At 45.2% G+C, this 13,788-nt stretch overlaps 1 protein-coding gene across 8 annotated transcripts in view; it reads right to left on the reverse strand.

The window, feature by feature from the left end:
- The window catches only part of YAP1 (Yes1 associated transcriptional regulator), a 79,627-nt gene that overhangs the window by 17,334 nt on the left and 48,505 nt on the right, over positions 1-13,788 (reverse strand). For 2 of the 8 annotated variants that reach the window (XM_084783122.1, XM_084783121.1), the window contains exons 5-6: positions 3,425-3,606; positions 1,119-1,166 (exon numbers count right to left, since the gene is read on the reverse strand). In XM_084783122.1, coding sequence (XP_084639248.1) covers positions 1,119-1,166; positions 3,425-3,606 — 230 coding nt within the window. Of the gene's footprint in view, positions 1-1,118; positions 1,167-3,412; positions 3,607-13,788 lie in introns of all 8 variants that reach the window. The other 6 variants (XM_084783120.1, XM_084783119.1, XM_084783126.1 and 3 more) reach the window with 3 other exon arrangements.

The following is a 13,788-nucleotide window of genomic DNA, read 5'->3' on the forward strand; positions in this document are numbered from 1 at the left end:
GAAGAGACTGTTACAGTTGTAAGATTCAGTGCTGTGTGGCATAGTGTCCCTCACCTGAGATGGCCACGCCCTACTCTAGTGGTGTTCTCATTCCCTTACTTGGGGTTTTGGTTAAATGAAGACACTTATGAGATAAAGAAAACAGAATTCAGGCCAGGTGTGGTAGTAGACATCTTTAATCCCAGGACTTGGAAACAGAGGCAGATCTGTAAATTCAAGGCCAGTCTGACCCAAAAATTGAAAAGAGAGAGAAAAAAAAAATGTAGTTTATTTTCTTACAAAGTTAACCAGTCTCTATGAGGGTGCTATCTGACTTTATCACCAAGGAATTCCACTGGTCAAGGTAGCAGCATGTGATCTTTCCACTTAGCACAGAGGCGTTACAAAGAACGTGAGATGTTTGGCTGCTGGTGTGGCAGTGATCCTTGCACTCAGAAGGCTGAGGCAGAAGAGCCTTGGAAAAAAACCTGAAGGCAGTCTGGGTTACAATATCGTGATAACCCAAAAGAAAGACAGGTGGGTAGGGGTGGGGACGGGAAGGGAGGAAGGGAAGAGTGTCTTATGGGTTCTCATAAAGAAGGGTTCACGGACTCTCCAACTCCTAGTTTCTTTGAGTCTTAAAATGTATAGGATGCACATTGGTTTCTAGACTGCACCTATTCCCGTGGCCTGTGTGAGGCAGGAGAGCAGCCCCGGCATGATCTGGTGCTTCTGTGGCCCAGTGCCCTGAAGCTCTTCACAGAGAAAGAGGCCTGAAACACCAAGTGGGCAGAGCTCAATTTCTCCTGAGCTTTGACATTTAAAATGCCCTCCTTCAGAAGGGCAACTGAGAATAACTTATTCATAACGATTTCCAAAAGGAGCCTACAAGTATATAAACTGACGACTTCCCTTGCTGTGGCTCAATTCACTGACTCAAATGCCACACACACCCTGGGAGAATCACACTGGGAGATCAGTCCCTTGGAAAAGTAGTGCTAAGTGTCCTGGGAGAAAGATGACTCAAACATATCCATGCTGGCTCATTGCCAATGAGAACAGGACCAGGAACACGATGTCTCTCTTTCCTAATTTAGTTATCTTTTTCCCCAATTCTAAAACATCGTATAAGAGCCTACCTGACATTTTGGAGCATTTGCTGTGCTGGGATTGATATTCCGTATTGCCTAAGAGTAAAAAATAAGACGGATAAAAATTATTTTAAGCCACATGGTTTGGCTGTGTAGGCTGACTTATTAATTGTATCCAGACATCTCACCATAGCACAGAATTCCCAAGCTACCCAAGAAACAGCAGGCTAAGAAGGACAGGAGCCAGTGAAGTCACCACACAACAGACTGCCCTCACCGTCTAAGCAGCACTGAGGACAGACAGCGAGACTTGGCGCCAAGACAGGCAAAACTTAGTAACAGTCAGGTAGGCTCTTTGCTTCTATGTTAGATGAAGCGGGCAGAAGTAATTCTCAATGTTTCAGTGATAAGACACAGCTGTGATGGAAGAAGTTCACAGGAAGCCAGAATCCTTAGGATGTACTCAATTTATAGACTGCTAAACAAACAGGTCTAAGAAGGAGCATATTAGCATAAGAACAGAGGAGATCTGACCCTTCATCGGCGACACAGTAGGCAGCAGAGAAAAGCAGCGGAGGAAGAATTTTACCTCTGAAGAAGGAAGGCCACTCTGTCTAGGACCCACCACCCAAGAGCAGTTAGAAAAATTCTTTGGAAGGAAGAATTTTACAAGCAGCAGAATTGGCCCAAGAAAACCAGGCTAATTGATGTAAAACAACAGAGTGCCAATGGTACATTTCTTGACTTAATGAATGTAAAACTGAGAAGACATTGACATTGTTAAGTTTCTTGCTATGTAATAACCTGCTGTTTAGCAGACCACATCATATGAAACGGTGACCCATTAGTGCTTGGTCACAACAGGATAAAGACAATGAATGAAGCTTTGCTTTTTATTTATTTATTTATATTTTTTTCAATCCTCTTAACTGCCACACACTGAAAGCCTTGCTATGTATGCTACCTGGCTCTCGGTGTTTTGTATATGTGAGAAGTACCCTTCCTTCTGCACAGCGAGGGAGTAAGCGAGAGGGTGACACCTGTGTTAGTTAGTACGTTTCCCCTGTAAATGTCTTTCAAGACAATTCTTCCATCATCTGCTGGCACTAACTTTGCCAGCCACACCTGGGACATGGGGACACAGAACGATTACCAACAGTTTAAGGAGGAAATCTGTCTGGAATTCTATGGCTTAAAAATAGTACAATGTGGGACTGATTTTAAATATGCTATGATTTAGGAAAGGCTATTTAGGAAGTACAGAAACTATTTTGTGTTTGTAAACATCTTGGGGTTAGAGGATTAAAAAAAAAAAAAAAAGAAAGAAAGTTGGATATTTTACAACTAAAAGAAAACTTAGAGAATCTAGGGAAAGACGACATTATTTCCAGAGTACTCTCCTTTTGTACACTGTTTACTGCACTCTACTACCATCGATTCAAAAAGTCTCTATACAAATTTAAGACCAACTCCCTACTACCTCAACAATATCTTAAAAACTTGAAATAAGGTAAACAAAATAATTGGGTGTGGCTACGGATTTCCTGAGCCCAGGGACTCACACAATGCTAGGCCAATGCTCTTTCACTAGACTACACCTCAGCCCCAAACTTGTTCTGAGCTTTTTCTTCTTACTCAGCCCGAAGACCAACAGTGTTTTCTGAAGCCAATGGTCTTCAAGCTCCTCACTGCTAGGACCTTCTGCCCTCTATGGGAGAAAATGCACCTGACAATCTAACACAGGTGGTCTTATAAACTTGGGGCTAGTTTGTATTGTTTTAAGTGAAATTCTTTGATTTTAGCAATACTGAAGCACTTGTCATTAAAGAAAATGTCACACTGATATATACTCTACAAACAACTAATTTAAGGCAGATGTTTTTTTCTCCAAGGGATGGTCCAGAGTTCCAGCACTTGTGAAGACCGTGTCTGCAATCCTCCTGCCCTCTAATTTCTTTTCAACTGCAACAACTATTGCCTAATTGGATACTTTTTGTTCATTCTTTATCTTCTTTTTGTTGGCTTTGAGACAGGATCTCATGAAGCTCAGGCTGGCCTTCAAATTACTATGTAGTTGAAGCTGGTCTTCAACTCATTTTTTGCACTGGCCTCCCAAGTTCTAGGCAAGAGGTGTGCACCACCACTCTGGCTAATACGGCTCTTTATGATGCAGGGCCAGTAAGGTACACTCAAAACCTGTCAAGGAACAGGACAAAGAAAGGGCAGGAAGAGAGACCCTATTTTCATAAAGCCAACGGTCCTTGGCAACTAAGAAACACTAAATTGAAAAGCAGACTCTTGTGTGGGAAGCAAAGCTCAGAAGAGAAAGGCTGGACTCTAACCTGTGGCCTCACCTGCCGCAGTAATTCCTGCTGTTTCAGGCGCAGTCTCTCCTTCTCCATCTGCAGCTGCTGCAGCTGTATCTGCTGCTGCTGGCTAGAGTTGCCTCCACCCAGGACGCCTCCCTGTGGGCTCTGGGGAGCCAAGGGTGGGGGCTGCTTCACTGGAGCACTCTGAGAGATTCTCTGGTTCATGGCTGAAATGAAACAAAAGTAGTCCTGAAAAACCTAGCAAAGGATCACTCAGGTATGGATGCAAGAGGACACCACAAGTGCAATGGCTGCCGAGGACAACTGTCACAGACCCCTAAGGCAAATGGGATCTATATAGTACCAGATAATAGGAATCAAACCACATGCCAAGTAGCAAGCTGTACAAACACAGTCAGCAGGGAAAGCAAGGTGTTTGGAGGCTAAAGGTGCCTGGTGTTTACTCCATGGAGGCCACATATAAGGCAGAGAGAGACGACACACACCTGTAACCCCAGATTCCTGTTGTGAGACAGCAGAAGCAGGAGAAGCTCCTGGAAGCTGTACTTTGGCTGACCTAAGGTACTCACTCAGCAAGAGACCTTCCACACAGGCAGGTGTGCACTCAGCTGGCCCGAGCACACGCACACACAAACATAGAAGCACACAAGCACACCACAACTGATATGAATTTAGTGAGCAGCTTTCCAAAGACCACTTTCTGAGGAGAACTCAAGCAACAACGTAACCAGCCCACTACTCATGTGTCTCCATCCAGCCAATGTGCCCTTCCAAGTGAGCCTGCAAGCAAGCACGTCACCAGGGAAGCCAGTGTCTTGTCACTGAACGGTTATCATCTCCATTTGGGCTGGGTTTTTTCGACTTACGTATTTCTCTCTCTCTCTGTGTGAGCACGTATGGCACTGTGGGTCTGTGGTGGTCAGAAGACAGTGTGCAGGAGAAATGTCCTCTCCTCCACCATGGGAGCCCCAAGGATCAAACTCAGGCCACCAGGCTTGGTGGCAGTGACTTCGCCATCTCATAGCAACCTTACAGAATCTCTTCAGGAGTGTAACAAACACTTCCCAACACTAACAGGGCAGCATGCCTGACACTTCACAAGCACATTAAGAGAGGAAGATTAGACCACTCCTTACAGCCTCTGCTCACAAGTCCTATGGACAGCACCTTTGCGCTGCTGGCCTCCAAGGCCAGCTCCTTGCATAACCTGTCTTCCTTCTTTGAGCAGACCAGGCTTCCCAATGTCCACTCATGATTCTTCCAAGGCTGCTGTGGCTCTCAACCTTGCTAATGATGAGACCCTTGAATACAGCTCCTCGTGCTATGCGGACCCCTAACCATAAAAGTATTTTGATTGCTACATCATAAATGTAATTTTGTTACTGTTATGAACCATGATGTAAATATCTGTGTTTTCCAATTGTCTTAGGTGACCCCTGTGAAAGGGCCATTCACCCCCAGAGGGGCTGCAAACCGCAGGTCTAGCTGGTACAGCATACCACCTGCCTGTGTGTGAAAGGCCCCGGTGTCCACCCCTGCGGTAGTTAAGTGTCATCTGTCAAGCTCATGGGTCTTAGAAGGGCCTAAAAGACATGAGCTCCGGGGCTGTCTGTGAGGCTGCTCTTTAAAGGCTCAGCTAACAGTGAAAGAGCCAACCTGAACAAGGGTGGTGTCAACTCACAAGCTGGGTGCCCAGACTAACTGAGTGAGGGAAGAGAGAAGACCCGCAGAGCTCAGCCTTCGCCCTGCTCTGTGCTCTGTCCTGCAAAGGGAAAAGCAGCCGCACAGGCCTGCCATAGCCCTTCTCTCTAGCGGCTCCCCCAGCCTGATGAGCTGATCCCCCAAACGGTGGGCCAGAATAAACCCTTACTTTGGGTACTGGCCAAAGCCATAAGAGACGTAATTAAATACCAAGAAGAAAAGCAGAATCGAAAAACAAAGGCTAAAAACAAAATCCCAAAGTTGAATATTATTCACCAACGTAGAAACTCTATCAGGATGAGATATGAAACAGGAACCCTACCTTCTTTCAACTGCCTAGATTCTTCTAAGACGTCAACAGTATATAGATACAGAACTAAAAACACTGGGAAGGAAAACTGCAGATCATTTCTCTTAGGGAGTCAGACTTGAGGAAGCCTGAGTCATGTGTCAGACTATAGTTTGTTGATTTTTTTTTCTTCTCTTGTTCCTATACTTCCACTCCCAACCCAGATTTTTGTATTTTCCTCCCAACTTAATTTTTTTCATTTACGTTATTTAGTTTAGATACTTTTGGGGAAGATCTGAGTTTGTAATTTAATTTCACCCTGCTTGCTGCATAGCTGTACTTTGGGATAAAATCATTCCACACTATTTGGCACAAATATCTTCTATTGTGATTTCTACAAGCCACAAACTAGAAGCTTCCAAGTGGATAGCGTGGGTCTTTAAGTAACTTCAATACACATGGAGAGAAAACTAATAATACAGTGAGCACTTCCCAAGTGAATCTTGATGCACCTTCAACGTCTCTATTTATGCCATGACCCTGTGTGTGCACACACAGCTCTCAAGTCAGCTCTCTCTTCTTGCCTTATTTTTGAGGCAAGGTCTGTGTTAGTCAGGGTTACTATTGCTGTGATGAAATATCATGACCAAAAGCAGCTTGGCGAGGATATCAAGACAGGAACTCAAGCAGGGCAGAGTCCTAGAGGCAGGAACTGATGCAGAGGCCTCAGAGAGGCGCCACTTACCGCTCCTCATTGCTTGGGGTGGCCCCACCCACAACGTAAGAAAATGCCCTTACGAACTTGCTTGTCTACAGCCCAATCTTATGGAGGCATTTTCCTAATGGAGGTTTCCTTCTCCTCTCAGATGACTTTAGCTTGTGTCAAACTGATGTAAAACTAGCCAGCACAATCTTCCCTTGCTGTGTACTCCAAATCAGCTGGCTCGTGAGCTTTGGTGATCTCCTGTCTCCAGCCCCATCTTGCAGTATGTGCACTAGGATTAGATGCATGGCACAGCATCCTGCCCTCACATGGGTTCCAGAGACTAAATTCAGGCTTCTGAGGCTCCAGTGGCGACTTACCCACTGACCCAGCTGGCCGGCCCTCAAAAATGAACAACTTGGATATCATATTCAGAACCCATCTCCAAAAAATAGAACAACACACACACACACACACACACACACACACCCCACACACAAACACACTGCCCAAACTTGTCAGTTCCTTATCGTGTTTACATTAATCTGTCAGTTGGATTTTAAAAAAACATTTTAGTGTGTTTAAAACAGAATCTAAACAATGTCCACCATTTCCCACTGTGGGAATACAATATACCAGACTCAAATCCTAAGGGTATTATAAAAACAAAATGATTCTTTAAATTCATTCTTTCCAAATGAGGACAAGCTCTCATTCCTTCACAGGTGTAAATCTGAAGTTCTTTGTTTTGTTTTTTTGAGACAGGGTTTCTCTGTGTAGCCTTGGCTGTCCTAGACTCACTCTGTAGACCAGGCTGGCCTCCAACTCAGTGATCCGCCTGCCTCTGCCTCCCAATAATCTGAAGTTCTTAATTTTTCCATATATCTTGATCATCTTAAATTAAGTCTGTGCAGGTTAAGAACAAATGTCTTTTTAGGATGAACTGGCGGCACAGCACCTTTTTCAGGCTGGCAGGAAGCTATGCACTGCACTGGCAGGCCACAGACAATGTCACAGCCATGTTGGTAGTGTCCTCGTTCATAATGACAGACAACCTGAGCTGCCTCTTTGTTTGCTTTTAGGCATGAAAAGGTGTTCCAGGCTTACCTTGTCCCTGTACCAGATTTCAGTCAGCCCTGTCCTGAGCCGCCTGCTTTCCCTCAGTGGGAAATGGTGTTCTTCCACTAATGGACAGGCGCTGGCCCGGTTTGTCGCTGCGTTAGGTCCCCCATTCAGAATGTGAATTTCTGATTCCTATTTTCAGCCCAAGGTTTTACATAGGTTATTTGTCTTATAACTACAAATCTTATCACCCTTGGGAGAGTTGAGTTCTTTAAATTATTAAAAAAAAAAAAAAAGAAAGAAAAGTTAACGTATGTATGCATGCCTGACTGGTGTACCATGTACCTGCAGACGTCCTCACAGGCTGGAAGCAGTTGTGACATTTGAATTCCCCAGGCCAGGTGGTCTGAGTCCATGCAAGAGCACCAAGTGTCCCTAGAACCTCTGAGCCATCTTCCTACCTCCCAAGGATTAGAACAACTTTTTTCTTTTTTTGAGACAGGGGTTCTGTGTGGCCTTGGCTTACCTAGACTCTCTTTGTAGACCAGGCTGGCTTCGAACTCACAGGGATTCACCTGCTTCCACCTCCTGAGTGCTGGGATTAAAAGCGTGCACCACCACCGCCCAGCAAAATGCATTCATCTGATTCGTATCTACAACTCAAAGGTTCCCAACACTCTCTCTACAGGTGACCAGGCCCACAGTCAACAGGAGGGCTTTGCAGGTTAGAGACTGCTCCACTACCCACCTTCCCACTCATGAGAGCGCATATGCATCTCTTTTTGAAGACACACGGAAGCATAGCAAGAACTCTTGGTCTTACTTCATACAACCCTAACACCACTTAGAAGCAACACACAGACACACACTTTGCCCTATTTATGTTTTCCTACATGATTCCTGGTTTTTATCTTTGATTATCTGATCTCATCACCACGTAGCCCAGATTGGCCTCAAACTCCCAGCCCCTGTCTTTGCCTGGTCAAGTGTTGGGAGGCAAAGCATGCCTGGCCTGGCCATTACCTCTGCTCCTTCACAGTCTACAGGAACCTTCTGCTTGTGATGGGTTCTTTCAGCTTTTCAGCCATCTTTTAAACTCCCCTTTTATTTTCTTCACAGATAATAGCTTTCACCTAATAATCTTTATCTATACTAGCTCTTTCTTTTTATTTTTCTCTGAATTTTCTGCTCTTTTGGGTAGTCTAATAGACCACGGGGCACACCCAAACACCAGGACAACCTTAATGTTTGAAGAGGCAATAAAGCTCGTAATTAACTGCATTATTGGTAAAAGAACATTGTTTTGATTTTATGTGTATGTACATGTTTTGCCTGCACATATGTCTGTGCACCACTTGTGTGCCTGCTGCCCTCAGAGGTCAGAAGAAGTTGCTGGATCTCTCAGAACTGGAACTACGGATGATTTCAGGTCACCTTGTTAATGCTGGGAACCAAACCTGGGCCCTCTGCAACAGCAACAAGTGCTCTTTGAGCCATCTCTTCAGGCCCCACGGTATGCTACTGAGTCTAGAAAACTTGTGATTTCCTGGAGCCTTCCCCTGCAGTTAGCTAATCTTTAGGCGTTAATATTAGGGCAAGTCTGAGCCAGTTATCTGACTGTTCTCACCATGGTATTTTCTTCCCTGTTCTTAACACATTTGGTTTGTGGTATCCAAGAGCACCTAGCCCTTCAGCCTGGCAGATTCCAGCACAGTTTCCCACTGTTTTGTGTCCTTTTATCTCCCACCCAGTGGCGATATGTCCCGATGATGTCTTTTTGGTTATCTTGTTTACAATGTTGTCTCAAGAGCAGAGAGAGGCGTTCCAAGCACAATCAACTACCCTGGCTTCCTCAAAGCGGTTTCATCTCCCACAACAAAACCATATTAGACTTATAAATACTCCTTTACAGAGTAAATGGGGGTTGGAGAGCTGACATACATGCAGACAAAACAAAAACGAAAATAAAATTAACCTAAAACAATTTCAATAAATAAATAAATAGTATTAGAAAATGACCTTTTTAATCTGGGAAGTGCTTGTATTATGAAATATAACAAGTATCAAAACAGAACCTAAGTTTGATAAGCTTTTCACCTATTAAAAAGCAGAAAATGACTGAGGTTTTCACACTATGGGGTTTTTTGTTGTTGTTGTTGTTGTTGTTATCAGTAACAATCGTTGCTTATAAAACATACCTGGTGAAAACAAATTGGGCTGGGAATGGAGTTTCATACCTGCAATGCCAGCACTGGGGAAACTGAGGCAGGAGGATCACCACAGACTAAAGGTAAGCTGGAGTTGTACAGGAGTGTCGGGCCAGCCTGTGCTATAGAATGTATCCTTGCCTCAAACAGAACAAAATACAACCAACCAAAAACCAGAACTGCGTGGGGAAAAAACAAAACAAAACCCCCCACTATCAACAGCCTTTGTTTCTCACCACCAGCTTCCAGAGCAACACCTCAGGCAGAACCCCGTCTACAACAGCAGTCCTCGCTGCTGACTGCTGCAGGCAAGCTAAAACTGGATTAGTTAGCATGGATCTTCAAACCTAAACTTATCTGACTGTTCAAAGACTCCCAGAGGGGAAGAGATAGGACATCAAAAGACCAGGAAGAACCGGTCCACACAACAGACTGACAGGGACTTAAATAGAACGTGCTAAGGCGTGGGGGTGGGTGGTTCTGCCTGCTCTCCAACAAGGCACAGCACGCACCAACACACCCACACGGGGTGCAGCAGGGACCTCACAAGCAGGGAAGAGACAGAACAAGCTTTGTTTCCAGGGAGAGAGGGAGAGAGGATGGGGCAGTAAGAGACAGGCAAAGCTCTTCAAACTTCTTCCCTGAGGACCAGCTCCTGAGACACCCCCACCCACCTCCAGTTTTAGTCAACTCTAAAATAGGTAAAGGGAAAATGTGTTAAAAAAAAAAAAAGTTATAATATGCTCTCTGCTCTCTCTGCTAAAATCCAGTTGGAGCTGCTTGCATGACAGAACTAACAGCCCCAAACTGTAGGATTGTTGATAAGAAGCAGCCAGTGGCCACCTCTAGGTTTCCTAGTGAATGTGCACAAGGCAGAAGGAAAGAACTGATTTCCCAAACTGCTGACTAGTACGTAGGTAGGACACTTGTTCGCATGCGTGTGCATGTACACGCAAACAAGCAGACAGGCATGTGCGCGCGCACACAAATTTAAAGAGAACTTTTAGGCTTATAAAGTTTCAAAACCGCCAGGTGTGGCGGTGCATGCCTTTAATCCCAGCACTTGGGAGGCAGAGGCAGGTGGATTGCTGTGAGTTTGAGGCCAGCCTGGTCAACAAAACAAGTCTAGGACAGCCAAGGCTACACAGAGAAACTCTGTCTCAAACAACCAAAAAGTTTCCAAAACTTGAACCACTTGAATTATAGTGGTTATAGTGTTAGTCTTAGCTTCAGGACAATTAATTTCTAGTAGCCTTAGGAAGTATAAATTTAAAGCCTTTTTAGGGCCGGGCCGGGCGTGGCGGTGCACGCCTTTAATCCCAGCACTCGGGAGGCAGAGGCAGGTGAATCGCTGTGAGTTTGAGGCCAGCCTGGTCTACAAATCGGGTCCAGGACAGCCAAGGCTACACAGAGAAACCCTGTCTCAAACCACCCCTCCAAAAAAAAGGCTTTATTTTTTTATTATTATTATTTTCTTTTTGGTTTTTTGAGACAGGGTTTCTCTGTGTAGTCTTGGCTGGCCTGGACTCCCTTTGTAGACCAGGCTGGCCTCGAACTCACAGCAATCTGCCTGCCTCTGCCTCCCGAGTGCTGGGAGTATAGGTGTGCGCCACCACACCCGGCTTTTTTTTTTTTTTTTTTTTTTTGAGGTTTTAGGTTTTTGGAAACAGGGTTTCTCAGTGTAGCCTTGGCTGTCCTGGACTTACTTTGTAGATGAGGCTGGCCTTGAACTCACAGCGATCGCCTTAAAGTTATAGTTTTAAAAACAAAAACATTAATCTACATCAATTCTTTCACTCAAAAAGGTATTTGTTGTCTAATGCTTGCTGAAGGAATGGCTGCACAACTACAGAAGAAACAAAGTGTTTTTGCTGACTTTAAAGCACAAAACGCCTATGGCTGCTTTTTGACCTGATGTAAGAGGCTGAGTTAGCTACAAAAAAACCTGCAGTAAGGTGGCACTTTGTACTACCAGTGTTTCTCACCGGTGGCACAGAGCAGGCATGGTAGGGATCAGCGCCCACAGCTGGGTAGGTCTCATGGAAGTTCTAAGCCGGCGACAGAGCAGTGAGGCCAACCCTGCTGATGGCACCAGTGTGGTCTCCTCTACTCCACCAGGACTGTCTCTGGAGATAGGGCTTATCTTTAGATGAAAGGTTAACAGACTCTTCAAAGTAAATCCCAGCTGTGAGCAGAGGAGCAAAGCTGGCCTTATATGGTCTCTGAGGGGCAGAGCCCTCAGAATAAGGTGTGGAGCACTAACTGCAACAAGAGTCCAGACTGCAAGCATATTTTTTTCTTTTTATAATGTTTGATATCCCACATAATGCAAGATGTGCATCTAAATCATTCATACAGATGAAGTAAAATTTAAAAAGAACCAATTCATTAAAATGACATAAAATTAAAAGAAATGATGAAATACAAAGCTGGGTGTGCAGGTGTGTATCTTTCCCAGCATTCAGGGGACAAAAATCAAGAGACATCTTTAAGGCCAGCATAATCTACATAATGATTTCCAGGCTAGACAGTGTCACACAGCAAGACCTATTTGGAAACACAAAACAAAAACACAGGTTCCTAAAGTTTGCACTAAAAGTACTTACTGAGTCATCTACCTCCCTAGCCCAAAAAATGAAATAATTTAACACCAGGCCGGTCTCGAACTTACAGAGCTCCATGTGCCTCTGCTTCCCAAGTGCTGGGGTTAAAAGCTTGTGCCACCACACCACCACCCGGCCCGAGTGGGTTGTTTTAGAATAAGAATCTAACGAAGCAGGTAATGAGTTACAGTTTATCCTCCATCCTAAGAGACTGAAAGACAGACTTCTACTTGGATCACCTAAGACTTAGTTGCTTTAATATGGGTTTGGAGAACACAGAAAAGCAAGCGACTTCCACATGCATGGAAGCACTGGCTGACCCCATGTGCTTGTGCTTACATGGTGTTTGCGTGTCTGCATGGCCCCAGGGTCAGTGTCCAGGGGGGTACGTCACACGTCTCTGCCAGGGATAAACCCTAACCCACTACAGCAGAGTCGGCTCTAGCAGCTAACAGCTTGCTTCTCTGCTGTTGCTCTGGATCCGAGAAGCCCACTCGGCTCTTCTCCCCGCCCCCTCAGTTACACTCCTGCTCTTGACTGCAAAGGTCTGGAACAGATTAGAAGTCAGGCTCTGGCAAGTAGTCAAGCCTGTCTGGAATACACATACACAGTGGGCCCAAAAAGGGAAATGAAAGGCAGGGGGGAGGGGCAACTGCAGGAGACTTGTTGGTACCTCTATCACACATGTATGTGTGTGTGTGTGTGTGGGGGGGGCTGGTGCACAGCGTCCTATGTTGTTTATTTCTCCATCCTAAATACTCACTCTTTAAGAGACCCAGCTATAGGTATGATCACCAGATAAAACAGCTCACAGTCAAGTTTCTCTTCTTCATGGCTAATGCTTTCCCCACTTTCTTCTCGCCCCTCCCCTGACCCCCACCCTCGTTTCTTTCAAGACAGGGTTTCTCTGTGTAGCCCCGGCTGTCCTGAACTCACTGTGTACCAGGCTGGCCTCCAACTCACAGAGCTCTGCCTGCCTCTGTCTCCCTGAACGCAAGGATTTCAGGTGTGCGCCACTGTGCCTGGCTAAATTTTTGTTTGTTTTTATTGAGACAAGGTTTCTCTGTGTAGCCCTGGCTGGCCTGCCTCCCCGAGTGCTGGGATTAAAAGGTGTGTGCCGCCACGCCCGGCTCTTTTCTTTCCCTTAAAACAACAACAGGACACACATGCACACAGAAAAAGTTAAAAGTTACAGGGAGTGGCACAGCACAGCTCTTCAAGCTCCCAAGGGCAGATGAACTGAATCATCAAACATGATTTAAGGAGATGTGGCTGTTCCGTCCCAGCGAGGCAGCACCTACGGGGCTGTCTGCCTTCAAGGTGTTCTGTTCCAACCGCAGGGACTTAAAAGTATTAATAGTCGCTGAAGTTGTAACTGGTAATATGTATGCTACCTTGTTTTTGTTGCCGCCCCCCCCCTTTGGTTTTTTGAGACAAGATTTCTCTGTGTAGCCTTGGCTGTCCTCGAACTCACAGCAATCTGCCTGCCTCTGCCTCCCAAGTGCTGGGATTAAAGGCGTGCGCCACCATAGCACCTGGCATATGTTACCTTCTTAACACCACAACAGGTCTTCAAGTTCAAAAAGCTGGTATTTGAGCCAAACCAGCTATATGTCAAAATGACCCTGCCTTTGACTTTCCTGTGTGTATGTGTTTGTGTGCTGAACTAGTCCATAAAGTCAACATCTGAGGTACACCCAAACACAGCTTTTTATTGCTGTGCTGTCTGTTTCCAAGTAAACAGAGGACACTGGAGGGCTGTTTCAGAGGCTCTAAGACTGGTGGGGAAGGTATTTTTACCCAGCCTCAGGATTGTGTTTTGA

The sequence above is a fragment of the Acomys minous genome, assembly GCF_964271855.1.
Source record: "Acomys minous genome assembly, chromosome: 5".
Lineage (NCBI taxonomy): Eukaryota > Metazoa > Chordata > Mammalia > Rodentia > Muridae > Acomys > Acomys minous.